Below are 25,496 nucleotides of genomic sequence, written 5' to 3' on the forward strand. Positions count from 1 at the left end.
GATATTTGTACACCCATGTTCATAATAATATTATTCATGATAGCCAAAAGGTGGAAGCAATCCAGGTGTCCATTGATGGATGAATGAATAAGCAAAGTGTGGTACCTATACTCCCCATGGAATATTATTTAGCCTTAAAAATGAAGGAGATTTTGATACATGCTACAACATAGATGAACCTTAAGGACATTTTGCTATGCGAAGTAAGGCAGTTACAAGAAAGCAAATACTGTATTATTTGATTTATGTGAGATATTCAGAATCCTAGAACCAGAGTAGTGTTGCCAGGAGCTAAGGGCTGGGGGAATGGGGAGTTGCTGTTTAATGGGTATGGAGTTTTTATAAGAAGAACTCTAGGGGGCACCTGGGTGGCTCAGTTGGTTAAGCGTCCCACTCTTGATTTCAGCTCAGGTCACGCATGATCTCGGAGTCATGAGATCAAGCCCCGCATCAGGCTCTGCACTCAGTGGGGAGCCTGCTTGAGATTCTCTCTCTCCCTCTGCCCCCTGCTGCACTCTCTCTCTCTCTAATAAATAAATAAATCCTTAAAAAAAAAAGAGCTTTGGAGTTGGATGGTGGTGATGGCTGCACAACATTGTGAATGTATTTTATACCACTGAACTATACACTTACATATGGTTAAGATGGTAATTTTTTTGTTATGTGTATTTTACCACTATAAAAAATTAGAAGAAAGGCATGGAGTCATCTGAGAAAGTGAATTCTTTTTCAGTTATTTTAAATCTCTTCTCTTAAGTTCAGGAAAATGTCTCAGCCTGGTCCTACTATGTCTTCAGCATTTCCCTAGCGTTTTAACAAGGCTCAGAACCTTCAGCAGGGAATAGTATCTAGCTAGGATTTAATAGCCTTCTTTTGCTTTCTTTCTATTTATTTTTGTAGCCACAGTAGTAGATTTCTTGTCCTCTGAAGGGAACTGTAGTTGATTAATCAAAAGTCGCTTAAAAGCAGGGAATTATAAAAAATGACACATTCAGACCTTAAATAATATTTTAACTTACAACACATACATGCATCCTTAGTTAATAATATCAATAATGTAAGTTGCTCCGGGGGAACATACAAGGTTCTCAGTGTCGTGCCTCCCCTTCCTCATTAACACTGCACTGTCGGCAGTTGATCCAGGCTCACGTGGGGCACCTTGGCTATGTGAGCAGTTTTGCATTCTGAATTCAGGCTTACCTCCTCTCCTTCTTGCTGTTTTGTTTGGGCAGGTGTGATTTCTGCATCACCTGTAATTTCAATTTTACACAAATTAGCACTCCTGATTCATATGTTACCATTAATTCTTTTGGTCTGAATTCAGTAAAGCAAGCTATATTCTGGATGTTCTTCTTGGTCAGAATTTATGTTTTTAAAAGCTCTAGGGTTTGTTGCTTTGCCAGTATTAAAAAGTTGTAATTTGCAAGTCCCAGCTGCAGGACCTTAGGCAGCTGCAGTCGTCACTTTGGCTTTTTTTCTCCCCAGGTGCGGCATGCTTAGTGCCTGTGTGTGTGTGTGTGTGTGTGTGTGTGTGTGTGTGTGTGTGTGTGTGTGTGTGTGTGTGTGTGTGTGAGAGAGAGAGAGAGAGAGAGAGAGGGAGTGCGTGAGAGAGAGATTGCTTCTCTTGATAGCATCTTACAAGTTAGAATAGTTCTACCAGCGTGTTAGAGATGTTCGCCAGTTAAATTTCCTGGAGAAAGCCTCAGCAAATGGCTTTGGTTCTGTTATGTCTGAGCATCAGATGGCTCGCCTCAGCCAAGGTACTTGCCACAGGAGCTCATGACCTTATTACATCTGTCACTTGCTGGAAAGTGTTCTGCCCGGCCCGTCTTTTCTTCTAGTTTGAGCCCACTGACTGGTGCTCTGAGTTCTTTTACATATAAACCATCCCAAATGCACTGTCTACAGTTTTGGTCTCCTTAATGGGAAGCACAATTTGCTCAGCAGTGTGAGTGGAGAACTTTTCTGTTTGCACAACCTCCCCTGAAGTCTTTATTTTTTTTTAAAGATTTATTTATTTATTTGGAGAGAGAGAGAGAGAAAGAGCAGGGAGAGGGGGAGAGGGAGAAAATCTCAAACAGACTCCCTGCTGAGCATGGAGCCCAACACGGGGCTCCATCTCACGACCCTGAGATCATGACCGAGCAGAAACCAAGAGTTGGAGGCTTAACCAACTGAGCCACCCAGGCCCCCACCCCCTGACGTCTTTTATGATTTTATGATTTTCTTATTCATACCTAATTTATCACCAGATTTTAAAGAGATTTTTCTGTATTGCATCTTTCTAGATAATTCAACTTAGTTCTCATAGAAATAGTTATTATCACACTGTTTTATGATACTAAATTGAATTAAAGTAACACAACTGGCATTACCAGGTTTATGCCATAACCATTGTGCCTCCTGTTCAGCTTAAAAGTCATTTGGTGAAAGCAAACGTATGGGGTATACTAGACTCTCAAGCATGGCTGCAAGCCTCAAGCCGTCTCCTGGGCGTGGGCATTTAGTGTACACCAGGCTTTAGGCACAGGTTTTGCAGAGCAGAGGGAGTGGAGACCGTCGGCCAATGGCTGTCCTTGTAGAGGCTGGTGGTGGGAGGGCCTCTCCTATATCTTTTCTTTGTGGCAAATGATACTGGTCTTCCATTTAGATAATAATATAGAATCATGTTTTTCAATAAGTGTTTTTAAGTAAGAATGTAAATTGTTTTAAAGGAAAAACCTTGAGAAATAATAGCTTACTTAGGTGGTATGCCGATTTGACAAACCTTGGGAAGAGGGTATAGGACCAGTGACCTGTGTGAAGGTAACACTGAAATAGAGGCAGGAGGGGTTGGAGAAGAGCAACCCAGTCCTGTCTCAGTGTTGGGGGGGGCACTGGGCTCCATCTTCCATTCTTATGTTTCAAAGGAGCAGTTGTGACATCCAACACAGTGGTCATTCCTGGGGAAGGGAGCCTTTTGGCTTTTGTAGAGGTCATTGTTGGGATGTACAGCATAGATGGGAAGGACAGAGCTCTGGAACACAGCTCTTATATTCTGCCATTTACTTCACATATGACCCTTTAACAGCCATTTAACCTCTCTGTGCCTCAGTTTCTCCATCTCTAAAATGCTGATTTTATCCCTCACATCATTACCATGAGGATTAAATGGGGTGATGGAAGCATTTAACCAAGTGCCATTCACATAGTATTCAACTAAGGTTATGGGAATGTTAACAACTGTTCTTCCTACCTCCAAGGGTTGTTTTAAGGATCCAGTAAATTTATGTCTTTATTTGAAAGTGACAGCAAATTATGAGATATTGAATACTGTCATTATAGCTATCATCATCTTTCTTTCATTGGTTTGAGAACTAAAATTACTAAAGGGCAAGGATTTTGTTAATCTGTTTATAGGACTTAAATATGTTATGTTGCCTGATCTTTGAAGATCAGCCACTTTCCAAATTCTCACGGATTTGAGAATGCCTCTAATTCTCTTGATATTCTCAGGTAGATGGTAAACCCAGAGTTGGCTTTTAATCACAGCCCTCCCACTCATTAGCTGTGTGACCTGGAGCAAATGACAGACCCTAGCCAACTTAGGACCCCTTGTGTAAAACCGGAGAAGGAGTAATTAACAGCCACCTCGTGGGGTTGATGAGATGAGGAGTGCAAAGCCTACAGCACCTGGTACCATTGTATTTGACCCTGTCCCTTTCCCTCGCTCCTGCTGTGTTGGACATTGGACTACATACAGGGACGCACCTCAGAGCAGTTTTTAGAGTCTGGGGAAGGTGAGGATGCACCTACTGGAGGAAGCAAGGACCAGAACTGGAAGTGGTGTGGAAATGTTCCCTAAAAGTACACTTAGTAAATAAATAGATGGAAGATGTTCAACATTGTATGGCTTATTAAGGAAATACAAATTAAAATGAGGTATGCTTAAAAAATAAGGAGCTTTTGATGTATGTTTAGTGAAATAGACATCACAGATAATTATTATGGTAGTGAAAAAATAGCAAACCTTTCAATGTATGTTTTTTTCTTTTTAATTGAGATATAATTCACATACCATAAAATTCACCCTTTTAATGTGTACAGAATTATGCAAGCATCACCACTATCTGATTTCAGAAACCCTGTACCCATTTAGCAGCTGCTTCCTGTTCTCTCAGCCCTGGGAACACCAATCTGTTTTCTGTCTCTATGGATTTGTCTATTCTGGATATTTCATATAAATCACACAATATGTGATCTCTTGTGTCTGGCTTTTTTCACTTAGCATTGATGGACATTTGGGCTGTTTCTAGCTTTTGGCTTTTGTGACTAGTACTGTTTTGAACATACATGTACATGTATTTGTTTGAGTACTTATTTTCCATTTTGGGGGGTTTATACTTAGGAAATTTCTGGGCCATATGGTAATTCTACATCCTCCTTCATTTTTGAAGCATGTTTTTTTGCCAGAAACACAAGTCTTGGTTGACTTTTTTTTTTTTTTAACTTTCAGCACTTTGAATATATCATCCCATTACCTTCTAGCTGCCATGGTGTCTTTTTTTCTTTTCTTTTTTTTTAACTTGTTCATTTATTCATTTATTTAATGAATATTTATCAAGTGTCTGCTATGTGATAGGTTTTTTTGCTTTTGTTTCGTTTTGTTTTTTGTCTTTAGGTATTTGGGATTGGCTGTCATGGTTTCTGAAGAGATCTGCTGTTACTCTTATTGAGGATGCCTTGTGCTGAACGGGCCTCTTCTCTCTTGCTGCTTTCTCCTTATCTTTGGCCATTGGCAGTTTGATTATGATGTGTGTAGGTCACATCTCTTGAGTTTTTCCTACTTGGAATTTGCTAAGCTTTTTAGATATCCTCAAAAACTTTGGAAGTTTTTGAAGTTTATTGAGATCTTGCTGCCCCATCTCGCCTTTGTTTCTGGACTTTTCAATATACTTGATAATGTTGATATACTTGATAATGTCTCACATCTTTGAGGCTGTGTTCATTTCTCTTCTCTCTTTTTTCTTTGTTTTCCTCAGGTTTCATAATCCCAGTTGATCTATTTTCAAGTTTGTTGATTCTTCTGCCTGCTCAAATCTGCTATTTAAGCTCCTCTAGCCGATTTTTCATTTTAGTTATTGTATTTTTCAAATCCAAAATTTCTATTTGTTTCTTTTTTTTATAATTTCTATCTCTTTTTTGTTATTTCCTCTTTGATGACACATTATCTTCGTTCTTTCCTTTAGCTCTTTAGAATGGTTTCTTTTGTTTTTTGAACAGATTTAAAGTAGCTGATTTAAGCTGATTTAAGACTTTTTAGACAAAAGTCTAGACAAAAGTAGGTATTTCTCAGGAACAATTTTTATTAACTCCTTTTTTTCTTGTGTATGGACCATACTTTTGTTCCTTTGTTGTATTGTGATTCTTTGTTGAAAACTGCACCTACAGAATAATATAATGTGGCAGTTCTGGACATCAGATTCTCTTCTTCACCCACACTTTCATAGTTGGTTTTTAATTTGGTTAGTGACTTTTGTGAAGTAATTCTGAAAGTCATGTGTGACCACTGAAGTCTCTGCTCAGTTAGCTTAGTGGTCAGCTACTGATTAGAGCTTTCCTTAGATGCCTAGAATCAATAAGTCTCCCAATCTTTGCCAAGGATCTCTATGTGCAGATTGGGGCACGCTTTCAGTGCTCAGGCAGGCAATTGACAACTCTGCCTTGGCCTTCACTTCCTGTTTGCATAGAATCTCAAGGTCAGCCAGAGGTAAGAACTTAGGGCCTTCTCATGTTTTTCCTGACCAGTGCTTTTGCCTGCAGATAGCCTTCTAGAATCCCAAGAAACCTCCAAACCTCCCATGGAAAGTTTTCCACAGCTCCCATGGAAGCTCCTAGCTTTTCCTTCTAAGCTGTTTGGTCAACCAATGTACCCAAACTGTTATCCTCCCTCAGGCAGCTGTGATATTAAACAATTGCCTCTGATTGTTTTCAGCAAATGCCCTTGAGGAAAAATAAAGATAGCTTTGCAAGTGGAGTCTTCCAGGAAGGAAGGAAAGGAAAAATAATGACAATTCTTTAGGAAAGGGGCTTTGATGGAACTCAGACCCATTCTGCCCCCTCAGTGCCTGTCAGGCTGCTGGTTTCCATTCTAATAGCAGATGCTGGTTATTTAAGGCTACTGCAGAGTTAGGGAGGAGTGGATGGGAATAAGGCAAGTTAAAATGCCACAAAGCTCTTTTATTCTTACCAAGATTCAGCCATTTTTCTTGAATAAACATTCCACAGATTGCTGTAAACCTTTGGTTAATTTCTAGAGTTCTGAAAAAGTTGCTTCTGATGATTTTTTTGCCTGTGTTCTTATTGGTTTTATGGAGAAAAGGCTTTCTGATTGTCCTATTTCCACCATTTTCCTGATTTTTCAATGTATGTTGAGTCTTAGATTTATACCCCATGAATTAATCCCAAAGCAAGGGAAAAAAAAAGCCAGTCATGTCCACCAACATGTTTACCAGTGTTATTTATAATAGTGAAAAATTCAAAATGTTCTAAATGAGTAACATTAGTGGGGGAAAGCATGTAAATTCTGTGTCACACTGTTATGCAGCTGTATAAATGAAAGAGGAGGCTTGGGCAGTAGGATTATAACATTGAAGCTGTGACCCTTGGGTTCTAGAGTCAGATGGGCTGGGTTAGAGTTTGGCTCTGAGATTTATAGTAAATGACTTGTAGCAAATTAATTCGCCTCTCTAGGACTCAATTTCTCATCTATAAAATGGTGACAGTCCCATAGTGGTGCTGAGAGCTTTCACAGAAAGTGTCCAGGTGATATGCTTGGCTCAGCCATTGCTAACACTTTGCTAACACTTAGAGGATGAATATACAACCCAAAATCCTGCCATTGGAGTGCCCTTTCTTCTAACCTTGGTTTTTCCATGCATTGCCAAGGAATCTTTTTTTATTTTGGTTATAGCATACATAAAATTTCACATCCTCCTAGTTTATTTGCCATTATATCACTGTTATTGCTATCATTCAACAGAAAATTATTTATGATACATGATAGGATTATGGGTTGTATATTTTCTCTTTTCCATTTTATTTTTTATCAGTGGAAAAATAAATGTATACTCATCGTAATAATCTCTTCTGGGGCACTTGGGTGGCTCAATTGGCTAAGCAACAGACTCTTGGTTTTGGCTCAGGTCATGATCTCAGGGTCCTGGGATTGAGCCTTGCATCTGGCTCCATGATCAGCAGGGAGTCTGCTTGAAGATTCTCTCTCCCTCTGCCCCTCTTCCTGCTTGTGCTCTCTCAAAAAATAAGTAAATCTTAAAAAAAAAAAGAAGAAGAAGAAGAAGAAGAATATCTTCTTAAAGAAGGAGGAGCTCTTCAGGAGGGTCCAGGCCAGAATACCCTCCATTAGACACTGGGGTGGTGGAAGTATGTTTCCAGGTGCATCTTCAAGGACTTTTTTTGTTTTTTTAAGATTTTATTTATTTATTTGACACAGAGAGAGAGCACAAGCAGGGGGAGCAGCAGGCAGAGGGAGAGGGAGAAGCAGGCTCCCCGCTGAGCAGGGGGCCCAATGTGGGGCTCAATTGCAGGACCCTGGGATCATGACCTGAGCTGAAGGCAGACGCTTAAAGACTGAAGGCGCCCCTTCAGGGATTTTTTGATAAACCAGTATTCAGGACCTGAGTCTGTGCAGGAGGCTGGGATGTATTCACTGGTCTTCTTCAAGAGGGTCTTTTATTCAGAGTCCTGGGAGCTAGGGCTCACTGCTGCCTCCTCAGAGTGGGTTGTGAAAGTGGAGGTTAAAACCTAGGAGCATCCTTTTAACTTTTATCATTCAACCTAAGGGTTTCCCTGTGGGGCCTCCGTTTCCTCATCTGCTGCTCATCCATGCTGATGATCTCTGTAACTTGGTAGGGCTTGTTTTTCCATTTCAGGTTCCGAGGTGCACCGATTATACCCGTGGCGGCCAAGCCTGGGGGGCCAGAGGCCCCTGAAACAGAAGCTCCACAGGGCATCTCAGAGCTCATTGAGGTACTGTCTGCTTGAATCCAGGCTGGCCTCTGGCCCCGGCCCCACTCAGGCCCCTTGTATCCCGCTCAGTCTGAGAGGGAGAGAAGGGGGAGGCACCCCAGCAAAAAAGTCTGAGCTGTTCCTTTAACTACCACCCCCCCTCCCCCAGGCACACGCATACCTTAGTGTACCCTTCCTCACTTCCCTCCAAAGAGTTAAACCAAAACAGAAGCAGAGGCTTCAGTCTCTAGCCCAAGGTCCTACCGAGCTGTCCACACCCTTGTAAGTCATTCTTTCTCCTTTCTCTTGTCAAATACCTCCACTCAGAGCAGCTCCTGCTTCCTGGGGCTCCAAGCCATGTCTTCCATTCCAGGCCTTCAGACTGTGCCAGTCCCCCAGTGTGTCCCACTGGCTGATGGAGACGGGCCCAGCAGCAGGGCAGTGCTGCTCAGGGCCTCGTGGTCTCCACTAAATAATGGCACTTCTGAGGCACGGGCTTTTCCTCCAGGCTCAGTGGTAGTAGAAGCAGGGAGGCAGCCCAGCCACCACAGGGTGCCCAGGGCAGCCAGAGGACAGGGTGGGTGTGGTGGGGTGGTGGTGATGCTGCTGTGAGGATGGCAGTGACCACAGTGTCCCTCAGTCGGAAGGGTGGAGTGGTGACTCTGGGGCTGGACGCTGGGCCCACCACCTGCTCTCTGTGTGGCCTTAGGCACGTGACCTGCTCTCTCTTGCCTCTGTTCCCTCAGTTGTAAAGTTGGGAAAAGAACACTAGCTGTGGAGTTGGCGTGCAGGTTAGATGAGGTTAATATGTGTCCTGTGCTCAGAAGGGTGCTATATCAGAGTTTACTATGACAGCGACGGTGCTTATCACATACCAGGAGCTGTAGTGTTCTTTACACACCTCTCACAGTGGTCATGGACTTTCACAGTGGCGCTGGGGGGCTTACATTATTTATCCCCGTCTTAACCAGGGAAGAGTCTGAGGTTCAGAGAAATTAAGTAATTTGCCTAAGGTCTCACAGCAAGTATGTGGTGGAGCTGGCATCCAGTCCCAGATCAGTTGGGGTGTCTTTGGGATCCCCCTGCACCTGGACCCACAGAGCCAAGAACAGATGCGATCATGTGTACTTCCACCGTTTCTATGATTGCATGGTGCTGCTGCAACTGACTTGGCAAAGCAAACCTTTTCTGTCTGAGGCTTTTGTTACTTTTTCATTTGCTTCAGAGAGCAGTGGTCTGGGAGCCTTGGACAGTTGTTTTTATTAAAGCAAAATTCGCAAATGCTGCTATAAAAGATGTTTAGAAGCCTCTGCATAAATCCCAGGCCAAGCCTGTTTTGAATCTTTAGTCTTTTTTCCAGAAGAATTGTTATCACAAGGCTGAGAGTTTGGAACATTCACTACCAAATACTTTTTGACAGCCTCTTTGCTAACGAAATCCGAAAGCAGCCAAATAGAAGGAATAATGCAGTCTTTACTTTCCTTTGTTTATTGGGAATTAGCTCTGACATCCGCAAGCACGTAGACAGCATGAGGAAAACGGGCCGGCTGCGGCTGAAGCGCGCGGAAAGTGTCGGAGGAGCAGAAGCAGCAGCCCTGCAGACTGAGGGGGCAACACTGGCCCTTGGCAGACATTAGGTGGTCCCCCGGCTCTGCCTGGGCTTGGAGCCACCACCTCACCCCCTCCCGCCCCGCCATACACAGCCGCAGCCCTGCTCACCCGGGGCCTTCAGGCCCCTGTGCTTCTCAGGCCCCGTGCCAGCTGCTGGAGGTACTTGGAAGGACTCAGGCCCTAGGAGAGAGACAAACAAGCAAATGCTCACAACAGCGTGTTAACGGGGGATGGGGGCAGGGAGCGCAGCCTTGCAGAGGGGGCTGAGAAGCCTTCCCAGGGGCGGTGTCTCCCCGGAGAAGGGGAGGCGAAGCTGGCTGGTGAGCTTGCAGGGCCTGCCAGTGGCTGGTGCCTGCTGTGAGAGGGCACGTGGAGGGGGATGAGGCTTCCCCAGTAGCTAGGGGCTAGACGATGACACATCTTAAATCCTGCGGGCTCAGAAGGCTGGGAAGGCCGGTGAGGTCCAGTCGATGTGCCCCAGGCTGTCGCGCAGCAGGCTGGCTCTGCTGCACTGTAGGGGAGGGCCCCGGCGCCGGCCTTTTGGGAGGCCGTTGGTTACCCCAGCGAGAGGAGAGAGGAGGCTTCTCCAGGTGCCCTTTTCCTTCGAACCCAGAGGAGCCGAGGGCATGGCGGCAGTCTGGGCTGCCGTCAGGGAGCCGTCTGCTTCCGAGCGGGGCCAGCTTGCCCAGGGACTGGGTGCACCTTCTGCCCTGCTCCGCCCTGCCCGGTTCAGCTCCCCTCCCCGGCAGTGTGTGGCACCAGCGTGTGGCGTCTCTTTTCTAGCTCCTGACATCCCAGATTTCCATCCCGACAAGAGACCCCTCGGGACCACTCCTCATGTCTGTGGACCACTGTTTCTCCATCAAAGGCCAAGGCACTGTGATGACAGGGACCATCCTCTCAGGCTCCATCAGCCTCGGCGACAGTGTGGAGATTCCCGCCCTCAAGGTCAGTCTTACCTTGTCCTTCGTTTTTGTTTGTCTGTCTAGTGGCGAGGGAGAGGGATGACTCCTTTGCCTCTCCAGCAGCTGAGCCTGCTGGGCCAGCTCCCTGGGGCTGGCTCTGGCTCTGCTCTGCTCCCCCTTCTCTCCTACCCTGCCTGGATTCTAGAAGCACCACTCTCCCTAGTTCTCATAACAATACCCATGTATTGGAGGCCCATAATGTGCCATGATGAGCCTCCTGAGTAGTTCTTTGTAGATGAAGAAATGGAAGCTCTAGAAGGTGTAGTGGGCTCAGGATCACATGGTCAACAAGTGAGGGTGCAGGGTGTACACTCCCTTTCTACAAGCTCATACCTCAGGCTGGCAAGTATACGTGGACTTCTTTCTGGGTACTTTTTGCCTCGCCACAAGAATTTCAAATTAAACACAATTACAATCTTGTGTCGCTCAGAGTCATACAATCTGGAGGATATCCAGATGAGTTTTATACTGGTAGTGACCACTAGTAGATACCATGTTATCCCTTGGAAGACCTGTGGGCAGCTGCATGTCTCCCTATTGCCCCCACCTCTGGTAATCACTGGCCTGGCTCTGATCTGAAAGCTCTTTTAGTGACCTTGATAGTTCCAATCTTCAGTGGGCTTTTCTTGTGGTTTTAGTTTACTGGGGAAGAAACAGAGGCTCCTTGACCACCCTTCTCTTCAGGGGTAATAAAGGGTGGGCAATAAGGGCTAGTTAGAACCAGGCAGATCCTAAGAAGAAATCTGGGGTCCAGGGCGGCTGTCTAGTTCTCAAAGGAACCTGGAGTGCAGGGACATGGAACCTTGCACTTGGCCCCGTGTACTAAGATGCACTCACAGCCCTAAGTCAGTGAACTCAGTTTGCCTGCTAACTGGGAGTTCTCCCTCGAGGGCTGTGTTGAGACAGATGCTAAGACTGTCTGGCTCACTAAATGTATTAGGGTCCTCCTCAAAAACAGAACTAAAAAGACATGTGTATATATGTATACAGAGAGAAAGGGGTGTATTTTAAGGAATTGGCTCACATGATTATGAGGCCCAGCAGGTCCAAAATCCACAGGATAGGCCAGCAAGATGGAGACCCAGGGAAGAGTTGCAGTTCAAGTCTGAAGGCTGTTGGCTGGCAGAATGTCTTCTTCTTCCAAGGAGGTCAGTCTTCCTGTTCAGGCCTTTAACTGATTGGATGGGGTCCACCCACATTATGGAGAGTATTCTGCTTTACTCAAAGTCTGCTCCTCTTAATGTTAATCTCATCCAGAAAATACCCTCACAGAAATATCCAGAATAATGCTCGACCAAAGCTGTCAGTACAGTGGCTCAGCCTAGTTGACACATAAAATACACTATCACACTGTGGGGGAGAACCACGATAACAGTGGCTGCCCTGAACAAGGAGAGGGCAAGGGCACGTGTACCTTGTGTTGGCCCTTCCTGGTCTAGGATAGCCTGGGAGGATGTAGGAAAGGGGCATTTCAGGGATGAGAGGAGTGACCAGGGCTTCCCCAGGCAAAGGAGATCTCAGGTTTCAATCACCCCGCTCCACTCATTTTATGGTGCTGTGGTTGTTGCTTCCTTCTGCCGGGCTGGAGTTATTAGGGAAGAGTCTCCTGACCAGGGAGGACCAATCACAAGAAAAGCTTCCCCTATAGGCCTGAGACTGGCCAGGTTGCAGGGCTTCCTGGGGTGGCAGCAAGAGTTGAAGGACGAAGCCCTGCCCTTCCGAGTCCCAGGGCCTCCCCTGACATAGGACCCGAGTCCTAGGATCAGAATCCGCTCCTCTACTGGCTGTTGTAGATTCTCCTCTGAAGACCATTAGTCCTGGATAAACACCACTTAAATCAAATCCATGTTGCGCCAGGGACTAAAAGTGTAAATCTTAAAAAAATAAAGCACAAAATTATGAAAATAAACCAAACTTATATTTAACAAAGTTAAGATTATTATAGTGCTGTGTGTTAATTCTCAGCTGGAACAGAGAATGAATCAAATGGTAAATTTCTTTGCCTTCTGGGTGCTCCCTGAAGCAGATCCCGGGGGGCCACCCTCATCCAGTATCCCTTCTGGCTTGGGAGAGGACATGTTTGCAGCCTGGGAGAGCAGCCGGGAGCAGGAAGGTGGTGTCAGAAGAGGTTGCTATGGGACATAGACTTTGAAGTGCAGTACCTGAGGGAGGAAAAGGTGTTTGATGATAACATCAGTGGCCACCATGCTTAACCAAAGTATAGGATGGGGGAGGGCCGAGGCAGAAAGAGTCAGCCACATTAAGCAGACAGGGATGTTTGAGTGGGGACATGTTCTGAGGTCTTTGGCCACTCTTTTCTTTCTTTTTTTTTTTAAGATTTTATTTATTTATTTGACAGAGAGAGAGACAGCGAGAGAGGGAACACAAGCAGGGGGAGTGGGAGAGGGAGAAGCAGGCTTCTCACCGAGCAGGGAGCCTGATGCAGGGCTCAATCCCATGACCCCAGGATCATGACCTGAGCCGAAGGCAGACGCTTAACCAACTGAGCCACCCAGGCACCCCTTTGGCTACTCTTTTCATCCTTATAAAGATGAAACTTGCCTATCAGGGTCCCATTACTGATCTGTAGTACTTGGGCACATGGAAGGTGCTTGGCAAATATAAATTTAATTCTCTTCTTGCTTTTGTTCACCCATTTCCCCCACCCTACCTTTTAACTCTCTAGTGCTGTGTTATTCTCTAATTTACTAGGCAGGGAAAGCATAACTATAAGTAGTGAACTTAAATATGTGACTGAGGAATTTTCCAGTCAAAGTGTAGAAAGTGCAGCCTGCTTTCTCCATTGCTGCTTATAGTTAAATGTGAGATGAAAGGAGTGAATTGAAGGTGGAACTAAGGTACCTGCACTTGATGATTTGGGAGATTCTCAGCCTTTCCAGATTCCAAGTGATGCTAAAAGTAGGAAATTCATTTTGAGAAAGCACGCTCTGGAGAAAGGCCAACGGTGATGCTGGACAGCCCTTGCTGTGGAGGTTAGGGATGTGACTCATGGATCCAGTCAAACATCTCAGCAGAAACCAGGACTAGAGACGGGCTTCTCCAGGAAGGATCTGTGGAGAACCCTCTTGTTTAATAGTGGAGATCCCCTTGACATACATGAGAGACCCACAAGGTTTTTGAGAATATTGTATCAGCAAAAACACTGCCAACCTGGGCTGAAAGGGACAAACCCGACGAAATGTTTAAAAAAAAAAAAAGCAGTTGGACTTCTGGTATTCTAATTGTTGGAAATGGACTGATAGAATTACTCAGCTAACTCATGTTATCTTTCAAGCAAGAGGGAGAATAACTCTAGGGGCAGAGCCATGGACACAGACAGAGGCCAGGGAGGCGAGCCCAGAGGCAGGGGCCAGTGAAGCCTGTGGGCCCAGAGGGTGGAGGACCGAGCCACAGAGGGTCATTTTCAGGCCAGGAAAGCTAATGGAAGTTGCTCTGTTGGATTTCAGATTTCAAATTTGCTTGAGTCCAGTGACTTATGTGTTCCCTTCATTTTTTCTCTGTGCCTATATTTTAGTTTTTTTAAAAGATTTTATTTCTTTATTTGAGGGAGAGAGCACAAGTGGGAGGGAGAGGGAGAAGCAGGCTCCCGGCTGAGCAGGGAGCCCCACGTGGGGCTTGATCCCAGGACCCTGGGATCATCACCTGAGCCGAAGGCAGATACTTAACTGACTGAGCCACCCAGGCGCGCACCCCCTCCCCCCTCCCCGTGTCTATATTTTAAAGCAGAAAACTTGTTTTTGAGTTTCACACATCCACAGGTGGAGAGGCATTTGGCCCCAGGATGGGTCATACCTGTGCCTGATTAGGTGGGTTAAATGATATTTTTGATCTGATGATACTTAGATGAGATTTTGCACTTACAGTATGCTGTAATGGGGTGAGAAATTGGAGATGTTGGGATGTGGTGAAAGTATTTTGCACATGGGATGGATGTGAATGAAGTTTTGGGGACTTGAGGGTGGACTGTAGTGGGTAGAATCGTGGCCCACAAAAGCCGTGTCCACCTAGAAGCTCAGAAATGACCTTTGGAATAAGAGTCTTTGTGGATGTAATTAAGGTAGGGATCTCAAAATGAAGTCATCCTGATTAGGGTAGGTTCTTTATTCATTGGTGTGTGTCCAGTGACACAGATTCACAGAGGGAGGGCATATGTGGCCCCAACCCGAGGAATGCCAGTGGCTGCCTGGAGCCACCAGATGCTAGGAGAGAGGTAGGGAAGGAGTTCGTTCTCAGAGACTCCAGAGGGGACCAACCCTGCTGACACATTGATTTTGGACTTCTGGCCAGCAGAACTTCGAGAGAATACATTTCTGTTTAACGCTACCAAGTTTGGTCATTGGTTAGGGCAGCCCTAGGAAATGAATGTGGATTTTGGATGGAAAGGACTGAAGTCAGAACATGCCTCAAGTCCTTTGCAGTTGTGGGCAGGCCTCTTCACTCCCCTGAGCTTTGGCTTTGTCTCGAGGGACGGCCGGTGTGCCGTGAGGGTGACGTAAGCTGCTCGCACATCGGCAGTACAGGTTAATGGTAGAGTAGGACTGCTACGTACTGGTGGCCAGCTCTGTTGCTTCCTTCCTTTCCTGTAAGTACCCCGGTAGGCGAGAAAACCTAGGCCCAGGCCTGCTAAGCAACCAGATAGCAGAGCCAGCATTTGAAGTCATTCCTCTGGCTCCAAAGACCAGGCTGTGTCTACTATATCCCCTGCCCCCAGAGCCCCCAAAGGGATGCCAGGGCCAGTGGCCTTTCCTCTCTGGGGCAGGACCCTCCCACCTCCAGAGCAGCTTTGTAGGTGAGCTGGGCGTTCCACTGAGATCTCTCCTGGGCCACAGAGCCTATAAAAACACATTTCAGAAGCTCCTGAGGTCCAGAGCTCCTGACCTTCTCTTGCCCTCGCTTTCCACTAACCATAATTGGTGACCGGTGCCTATCGGGCACTGGGGACATTGCAGGGTGGCGGCTTTAAACTAGATGGCCCTCCTCCCAAACCTGGTGACATCCCTGTCAGATTTCACTAATCAACTTGGACACATCTGACCGCTTGAACTCCCTCAGAGGCAGGGCACAGCCATTCCAAATAAACAGTCACATTCCCCTCCTGGCCAGGGCTGGCCCGCCGGAGCCAGTCAGACCCTGGCCCCTGTCTCTGCTGCCTGTGTCCGTTCCCAGCTGGGGCCCATTAGCCGATAGAGGAAATGTTGGGGGAACGGGACTGGAGGAGAAAAACCAAATCCCATTTAGATCTCAGAATGGCGTAAACACCAGACATCCTGAGATTCGCCAGCCTCCTTCTCAGGCTTTTGGTTCTCCCGGTCCTCAGCCCGAGAAATCCCTCTGGTCACATCTGATCTGGGGATTTCAGGGTAGTGATGTTTCCAATAGCAGTTGGCTATCGGGGTTGTCACGTCAGAAACTGTCAAGAGCCACAGACCATGGAGAAAGAGAGAGAGAGGTCTGGGAGTTGAGAGGCAAGTTCTCGGCTTCTCTGTATCTCACTAATTCATCCCAAATTGAAGCCTCACCGTGGTCCAGGGCCTCCGGAAGAGGGGCACTGTGGTGTGCGGACCACTAAGAATGGCGGACAGAAGGTTCCCAGCACTATGGAGGGACATGGGTTTTAGCTGATAACTCTTGTCTACTATATTGTTGCCATTCAGTATTCCTTTCCTTTCCTGTGGAATTTCTCTTGTGGGGTACAGAAGTAGTAAATGGCAGGGCACCTCCCAGGTTATAAGGAAACTCTTCTTCTCAGGGCTGCTAAATGCGTTCTTGAAATGGAAATATGCTTCACAGCCCACACTGTCCACTGTGAATGCATGTTTGTTTTCTGAAGATGGTGACAAACATCTAAATAGATGCCTATTTAGTTGGTAAACCTGTTCGAGAAAAGTTCAAAATTTCGTAGCATATTCCTCCAAATTAGGTCCATATTCAGATTTATTTTTTTTCTTGTAAAAACCCCCAGAAAGGGGAAAAAAAAAGTCTTAAATACCACTAGGCATTGTTATTCTTACTTTTGCTTCCACCCTTGGGCGCTGATCACAAGGTGAGAGAAAGCTGTGACATCTGAAAAGATGAATTTTCTCGCCCTAACAAGCCCACAGCCAAGCCCACAGCCGTACCTCTGCCCGCCCTGCCCTTCCCCCACTCCTAGCAACTGTCCTCCCCTTATCCTTGTTTTTCACCTGGAAGCCTTGGTGGGCGGTGCCCCTACCCTGGAGCACAGGACCTCTTCCCTCTGGAATCCCTGTGTGCCCTCTGGCTAGTTAGCTGCTCCCTCGCAGGGGTGCTCTGGGTCCGCACTTAGGCACTGCCTGGCACTGTGTGTATCTCTCTGTCTGTCTCTGCCTGCGTCTCCCACCACGCTCATCTCCTGGAGGGCAGAGGCTGGGTCTTCTCCATCTCTGTGCCCTTTGCACCCATCCTAGGGGGAGGCCCAGATGAGGCCCCAGAAACTGTCTGATGAACAAAGCAGTAGGGAAAACCCAATAAAGCAAATAAGCTCTTTGTTTTGCAGTAGGATTTTGATTCCGGGTAGATAATGAACGGCCAGAGGGCTGGGTTTGGAGTGGCTGCTCCCCCAGCTCATGGGTCCAGATGGAGAAGCCTGGAACTGGACCGCTGGCAGCTTGCCGCCCTGGCTGTCTTCTTTTTGAGGCTCGCATCTTGATGCTTGCCCAGTGAGTAGCGCCAGAGGTAGTCCTGTGTCCCAGTACTGGCACATTTTCAGGGAATGGTTATATGTTGGGGCCCAGGGCTACAGACTGGATTTCTGGAGCCACCTGTGCAGACCCACTCTGAAGACAGCTGCTTCTGCTTCTGTGTCTCTTATCAAAAATGTAAAGCCTGGTCTTCATCCTTAATAATTCCCTGTTTCAGAAGATCTGTGAGGAAGGAAGGCCTTCTCTGAATTTGCTCTTTTCATGGTGGTTGGCTTTGGGGTGGAAACTCCTGGGAGTCCATTCTCTGTACCTGGGTGTCACATGTGCCAGGGGCGTGGAGCTGACAAAGCATAGGGAAGGACAAAGGGGAGTGAAGGAAATGAGGAGTGTTTTGGAAAAGCCGGGGCAAGGATGGGGAGGCAGAGGCAGGCATTGATCAGGAGGTGCCTATGATCCGATCCCCTTTCACTTGGTGTCCTGCCGCAGGGGGGATCTCTGCCATCAGGCCCTTGCCCTCCAGCCTCCCCTGTCTCCCACTGGGACTGTGGCCCTCCCTGGCTCAGGTGCCCTCCCCCACTGATGGATGGATGGACGGCAAGGGCTTTGCAGAGCCATGCTGTGTCCCACTTCTCCGCTGGCGGGGCCCCTGTCTCCAGGAGGAAATCTGAAGTGCCCTGTGTGGCAGAGAGTAGACTGCAGTCTCACCTTTGTCACCCCTCCAGCCTCAGTTGCTTTGTTTTTCCACCTACCTCCCCTCTACCCAAACCACCAGTTTGTTCTGTGTATTTATGAGTCCACTCCTGTTTGCTGGTTTGTTTGTTCATTCAGTTTTTAGATTCCACACATGAGTGAAATCAAGGCATTTGCCTTTTTGGGTGTGACTTCACCTCTCTTACTCCAGCCTCAGTTTCTCAACCCAGAGCCACACCAGATCTCCTATGCTCGGTGTCTTAAGCAGGGCCCTGTTGGCAAGTGACGGGAACACGACTCAAACACTCCTGGTAGGACAGGAAAGGGGCAGGCTGGCTTCGTTATTGAGAAGATGGGTGGGGCTGGTGCCTCCCTCCAGACCTGTTCTGTGTGGGCCACTCTCCCAGGCCTTGTCCCCAAGTTCATTCTGCCCAGAGGCTGCCCCTTCCCTGCCAGTGGCTGGTGACCCAGATCTGGCCAGGGAGATGTGAAGGGAGGTCTCCTGGGAGGGTTTCTCCTGCAGGGAGGGCTGTGACCTTTGAACCTGAGGGGGTAAGCACCCCTCTTGTTACCAATTTGAGGGGGAGGCAAGCGGATAGAGCCAGAGGAAAGAGGAAAACAGCCTGAAGAGAGACCCTGACAGGGCCCTGGGCTTGCCCTCCCTCAGCACCTGGTGTTGGGAGAGAAACGATGTTTCTTTACTGTTGAGTCAGGCTTGTCTGCAGTTTGAATGGGATCTCCTCGGCTGGCTGGACCTGTGGCCAGGACGAGTGCAACAGTCTGACTGGGTAGGCTGGATTACACATCCACCCCTGGAGCAGGGGTGGGGGGTCCTGGGAAGAATGGGCCCCCAAGGAAGTTGGGGTACTGATGCTAGAAAATAAGTGTCGGGGAGGCAAAACTGAGGATCCACACACTTGGTGTTCAGTCCTGCGTCCTGCTGCCTCGACAGCCTGGTCCTGGTCACAGAGAGGCTGAGCTGGAGTCCCTCCCCCCTCACTTACTCCTGGGGCAGTTATGTCACCTCCTGGGGCCTGTTTCTTCCTGAGCTACTCGTCAAGATTCAAGGACATTCTCGTACTGTGCCTGTAACAGGGCCTGTGCACGGGGATCGCTGTCTTTATTATCATCACATGCCACCCTGAATCTTGTCTTTCCCCCATTTACCATGTCTTTTTACTTGGCCCACAGAGCACAGTGACTCAGGGGTTGGATGGCCTAAGTTCAGCATGCCCTGCATACCTCCCCCGCCACCCTGAACACCACAGCTCTTCGAGACCTTTGCCTCTGCCCCGCCTTCCTTCTGGCTTGGGGATCAGAATCACCATCTGCAGCCAAGTTGTAATATCCTGTTGTCTCCCTAACGAGGCCCCAAGAAGGAAGGACAGGCGACAAGTGAGGACAGAGATTGATCTCAGAGCAGGCAGGGAGCTCAGGAAGGTTTCTCTGTGTAGATGCTGTTGTCAGAGATGTGTGCTCAGCATCCTAAAGATCTAGCAGGCTGCAGGATACCGCCTCTCTACAGGCCTTTTTCCTGTCGACTCTCTCCAGCTGGTCCTCACCCCTCAGTCGCAAGTGACTCATGTGTCATCCTGCATCAGCCCGTGGAGAAGACTGCAGCTTCCACTCCCAGAAGCCCTGTCTCCCTTTCCTTCTTATGTGTGTGTGTCTTCCTTTATTTCTGAGAATGATTTTCATCATGCTGATGTGCCTCTCTCCAGAGATGGTGCTGACACCGGCCGCCCACACTGGGGCCTGATTGCTCAGATGCTGGTGGCTAGATGAAGAAGGCTGCCACATCTGGCCTCACTGGGGTCCAACTTCTCTTAGTTTAGCCTCAGATGGCTTCTCGAAGTATGAGTTCTGAAACACAGCACTCTGTTGGCCTGGCCTGGGGAAGGAGCCCTAGAGCAGGTCACAGCTGTAGAATTGTTTGTTGGCTATCATTGAGTGGTACTGTGTCCCAGGGTCGGGCATAAGACCTCCTTTTGTATTCTTTCTGTGCTTCCAGCAGCTCTGTGGGAGGTGCTGTTGCCCTCCATTTTATAGGGCATACAACAGAGACACAAAGATGTAAAAATCTTCTATAAGCTGGGGTGCCTGGGTGGCTCCGTCGGTTAAGTGTCTGCCTTTGGCTCAGGTTATGATCCCAGGGTCCTGGGATTGAGCCTCACATTGGGCTCCCTGCTCAGCAGGGAGCCTGCTCCCTCTGCCCCTCCCCCCTCGTGCTTGCTCTCTTTCTCAAATAAATAAATAAATAAATAAATAAATAAAATCTTAAAAATCTTCTATAAGCTAATCAGTGGAGGACTCTGGAGTCAAACTGTCAGCCAGAGTCTGAGATGTACGCTCATCCCAGCTCCCTGGGCAGACATGAGGAAGCCACTGAACCCCACAATCCTGTCCCTCTCATATCAAATGAAGTTGTTGTGGAGATGAACCAGGGACCCTCAGAGAAGAAGATCCTGGAGCCAGGACCCTGAGATCATGACCCGAGCTGAAGGCAGATACTTAACCGAGTGAGCCACTCAGGCGCCCCCAGCTTATAGAATTTTACATCTTTGTGTCTCTGTTCCATGCCCTATAAAATGGAGGACAGCTTTAGAGTTGCTGCTTCATTCTGCCTTATCCTTCTTTATGGCTCCAAGAGACCCTCCGTCAGGGAGCTGGAAGTCCTGGGGCCGTCCTGAGGGCAGTTGTGCAGGCAGAGGGCACAGCCAGCTTCTGGTGCCTGGAGGGGCCTGAACCCACAATAACGGGCTACGTCTGATCCTGAGCAGCCTTAGCATTCCCCACAGTCCTCTGCAGAGCTGACCCTGGCTCTCTTAGGCCTCAGTTGGAGTGGGGGAGAACTGGATGCTACAACCCCAGTGCTGTCCTCTGCAGGAAGGGTGACAGCCTGCGGCGGCTATGCAGCCCCACTCCGGCTTAGCTCTGCGCCCCTACAGAGGCAGGCCCCCTCGGTAAAGCTGCCAGCTCATCTGGTTGTGTGTGCTGTGTGTTTTGAGCCTTGTGCTCAGGACCTTGTGGGCAGGTAGAGCCCCACTTGGGCCCAGGGTGACCTGCAGCCCTCCTAGCCCTTTTTGGGGATTCTAGTGCCTGAGGCCACAAATAAAACTCTGCCCCTGTCTGACAAGCTGCTTGCCCTGAGGGCAGGACTGGGCACTGCCCCTCTGAGGCATCTTGCTAACTAGAGCTCTTGTGAGGCTGGATGGATATCTTGGGATCCAGCCTCTCCGCGGCCCACCTTGAAACCTGAATTGGGCACCCCCACTGCCTGGATGTGCCCCGCCCTTCACAGCTGAGGGGCAGTACAGCAGGGAGGTGAAGAGCAGGGTGTTGAGTGCCACTCTGCCTTGGTTTGTATCCCACACACCAGCTCTGTGACCACAAGGAAGCTACTTAAGCTCTCTCTGCTTCAGTTTCCCCCTCTATAAAGTGGGGATAATGTTACCTTCATCAGGGAGTTAGTGTGAGGATTAAATGGGTTCTAGAGCATTTCCAAGTGCCTGGGTTCCAGGGTGTGCTCAGTAACCATCGCCTGTTGTTACCACTATGGGAAGCCTCATGTCCCTCATGTCCTGGCCAGTGCCCTCCAGGTGGCACCTGCTGGTGGCCCCTTGGGGAGCAGACACAGAAGTGGCAGATGTGGGGTCAGAGGGGAGTGTGGCCGGCTTCCAGACCTCTCCCAAGGAAAGTGTGGGTCCCAGCCCATAGTGGTCTCATAAGACCCACAGAGTAGCCATGGCACACTGCTGTCCCCTGCAAGTTGTCGTGTGAAAACCCCTAGAATGTATAAAAGCTTCTGAGTAAAATTGAATCCGTTTATTGTTTCCAGGAAGAGACCCTGATTTATTTAAAAAGAACACTTATGAGGGCTATGTTGTGGCCTAGGCACCATGCCAGGGCAATCCCTGCCCACGCACCAGGCAGGAGACCAGGGTCTGGGGTCCTGGGTGTGAATGCTCAGCTCTGTGACCGTGGGCAGGTGGCTATCCTCTTTCCTACCAGGTCACCTTCACAGAGAAGTAAGAATCGTCCTCATATGGCACAGTTCCTCCTGAGGGCCTCAGGCAGCCGCTTTCCCAGGGCTGTTGACCCCACTGCAGTCAGGTGAGTATCACTGGGAAGCGCTCACTCAGCGCAGGGGAATTGGTGTAGATTCTGGAGCAGTGGCAGGGAGATGAATGCGGGCTTACCAAGACTTCCAGGGGTGCTGTAGCCCCCTTCTTGGCTGTGGGCTATAGCCGGTATGACGTGCAGGCATGTCATTGAGGGGGGTGGATAATGTGAGCTGGCAGCGAGGCTGAGAAGGCAAGACCTAGAACACTGGGGGCCCAAAGGGGGCTTCCTCTGTCAGGAAGTGGGCGCCCAGCCAGAGTTAGAGCACCAGCTGGAAGTGGGCTTGCTGCAGAAAATGCTCAGTCAGCAGACAGTTGACTAGTGCTAGGCTGTGCCCAGTGCAAACATGGGTGCCGCCTGACCCACAGAGGAGGGTTTGATCTTTGGCCTGAGGTCCATTGCCTTTCTGCTAGGAAGCAAGTTCTGGTTCTCGCAGAAAGTGTGGCCATGCAGGTCTTGTGTGACCATGGAGATTGTACACGCACAAAGCCAGCCCTGCCTACTGCCTTCCCACAGTGCTATTGGTGCATCTCCTGTTGAGTCAGGTGCTGAAAGCAATCAAAGCCTGGACTGACGCTTCAGGAGCCTCCTGTGGGGTTGGGTGGTGTCAGGGTGGTGGGCAGGCAAACAGCGGTCCCCTCATGTATTAAAGGTGCTGAGTGAGAATGGTGTCCAGAGCATGGGGCAAATACCCCAGGCGAGCTTCCAGCCCTGCTCCCCTGATAGGGTAAGCTGAGCCTCAAGGGATGGCAGAGGGCTTTGCCAGCCATTCCAAGCAAAAGAGTAGCGTGTGGTGAAGCCCAGAGATGAGAGAATGCCTGGTACATCTGAGGGAAACGTGACATTCATTGTGGCAGAGTCTGGGCAGAGGAATGCCCATCACATGGTTTTGGTGATCTTCAGAAGATCACCAGGAGGGCTGGGCTTTGGGACTAGGGAGGGTGTTCCAAAGGCCAAGTCTAAAAGAGGAGGCTCTAACAGCGTCATGTCCTGTGGTAATGTCCCGTGTGGCTCGAGAGTATGTCTTGTCCTGTTAGGGAGGCACTGCTATACCTAGAAATTAGGCTTGAGAGAAGTCTTCCGGGCGTTCTGGTGCCCTGCTCCTCTGCTCTGGGCCCTGTGCTCTGGCTTGTCTCGGGCCCCTTCTTGCCCTCCATATACTCCTGGTTTTGGACCCCAGGCTTGGTCCCCCTCATGTAGCCTCTGCTCCTGGCCTTCCTCCCCTTGACAGGAATTCAGGGCCTAGCAGGGGTCTAATCCATTATTTCTCACCCTCAGTGAGGGGTGGGCCATTCAAAATCACTGAGGATGCTTGTTAGAAAATCTTATTTCCCCTCCCCGCCCTGGCTCCCTGAATCCCAGTCCATGGGAACCAGGGAATTAATATTTGTGCTGATCATCTGAGGTCATTCTTATTATCAGGCAATTTGGGGAAACTGTGGGCCAGGGTTTGGGCTCTGGAGTTGGACAGACCTGGCTCATGTCCCTGATTTGCCACATGCCATATGGCCCTGGCACCCACCTCCCTTGGCCTCAGCTTCCTCATCTACACAGCAAGGAGGTGTGGGTTATAGTGCCTGCTTTATAGGGTCACCGTGGGCAGTAGGAGGAGATAAAGACCTCATATAAAGTGGCCAGAATGTTCATTCAGTACATACATTCAGTACCTACTGTGTGCCAGGTGCTATGCCAGGTCATAGGGATAGAGGGTGGACAAAGCAGGTCACATTTCTGTTCTCCCAGAATTTACCTTCTAACAGTAGGGGGTATGGGCACGTAAACAGCCTGATATACCTTATGGTAAAGTGATTGAGAACAACAGGGGTTGGGGACAGCATACAGCCCCTGTGAGGGAGAGGAGGGAGGAAGGGAGGGGAGAGGTCATTGAGGGCCGTGGAGGCCATGGCCAGGGTTTGGATTTCACTGTGAACACAGAGTTCACAAGGCTTCCTTTCCCCTCGGCTGAAGGAGACAGTGCCAGGCTGGCCAGGGCACCTCTCCCAGGCCTCCACCAGCCCCTCTGACTTGGCACCTCAGGGAGAGACAGGCCAACCTACAACCTGTGGTGAGCATCCGTGGTGAGCCCCTAACTGCCCTGGCAGCCTTCTGGGGCTCTGCTGGGAACTTTTTGTTTTTATTTTTCTTGTTAAAGGAAAGTTGAGTGTTTCCTGAATGTGCATAAAGCCAATGCACCACTTAAATTGAATATTTATAATTCTTTTCTTTTAAAAAATAAAACAATAATAAAAATACCATAAACATTGCTTTAATTGTTCACAGGCTTCAACTTGTAATAATCATGGGGAAAGGGCAAGTGAGATGTCTTATTAAAATAAAGGCACTTGCCTGCTTTTGTTTGAAGTTTTGCTAAAATGCCTTATTATAACATGTTCTTGTTTAAAAATAAATTCCACTCATTCAGAGTTTTTTTTTTTTTCTTTTTGTCTTTCCAAAAGTGTTTAAATGAGATGATTCTGGGCAAGGGTAATTTGGAGAGTCTGAGCCAGCCTTTGTAGCACAGCTGAGTGTGGCACAGCTGTGGCCCCTGCCCCCCTCAGACCGCCCCGCCACCTCCTTGGCTGGCTGTTGGTGACAGTGTCCGTGAAGACATAAACAGGGGAGGATAGATGAGGATGAGTCCCCGGTCTGTAGGACTGCCTCTGCCAGCCCTGCTGCCAGCACACGCCTTCCCTACCAAACACGCGCATGTGTCATTCAGGCCGAGCCACGTGTGCCTTTCGGGGCCTTCTCAGGGCACGGTAGAGTCTCTGAGAGCAGAGAGCAGAGGAACTGACCTAGGCTGAGGGTCAGAGCAGACTTCCAGGATCTGAAGGAGGAGGAGGACTGGTCTAGGAGAAGAGCTGAGGCGTGGGTATACAGAGTGCCCCAGGCAGAGGGAACAGCAGGGGTAAAGCCATCTCCTGTGGTGGGAGGTAACTTAGGGAATTTGAAGACCTGCAAAAAAGGCATTTTAGCTAGAGCTCAGAAAACAGAGCGCCAGAGCAAGAGGTGCTGTAGAGGTAGGTGGGAGCAGACCACGTAGGGTCTAGAGATTGTAGTCTCTTCAAGATTTTCATCTACTTTAGTCATACAGATGGTTTTGAAGGGTGGAGTGTGTGCGTCATGTGTGTGCTCGTGTATTTATTGCGTGTTGGAGAGACAACCAGTATGGAGGATGGATTCCAGGGGGCCAGGAGTACCTTTCTGGGGCCCTGTCAGGAGGCTGTTGGAGTGGTGCAGGCAGACTGAGGTCACTTGGGCCAACCTGGTGGCTGTACAGTAGGATCCAGGGATATTTAGGAGGTGGAATTAACAAGACTTGGCGATGAAGTAGCTATGGGGAAGGTGGAAGGGAGAGGCATGTCCAAGACAACTCCCAGATCTCTGGCTGGAGCAGCAGTCTGGGCAACGAAGCCGTGAC

General features: G+C 48.6%; 1 protein-coding gene across 2 annotated transcripts in view; it reads left to right on the forward strand.

Annotated features, from left to right (window-relative positions):
- The window catches only part of EEFSEC (eukaryotic elongation factor, selenocysteine-tRNA specific), a 257,743-nt gene that overhangs the window by 116,233 nt on the left and 116,014 nt on the right, over nt 1-25,496 (forward strand). For both annotated transcript variants that reach the window (XM_028101802.2, XM_028101805.2), the window contains exons 3-4: nt 7,932-8,028; nt 10,402-10,566. In XM_028101802.2, the coding sequence (XP_027957603.1) occupies nt 7,932-8,028; nt 10,402-10,566 (262 nt within the window). The remainder of the gene's footprint in view (nt 1-7,931; nt 8,029-10,401; nt 10,567-25,496) is intronic.

This window comes from Eumetopias jubatus, unplaced genomic scaffold (genome assembly GCF_037043125.1).
Source record: "Eumetopias jubatus isolate StellerSeaLion01/CBP00866 unplaced genomic scaffold, mEumJub1_p1.0 scaffold_1, whole genome shotgun sequence".
NCBI classification, from domain to species: domain Eukaryota; kingdom Metazoa; phylum Chordata; class Mammalia; order Carnivora; family Otariidae; genus Eumetopias; species Eumetopias jubatus.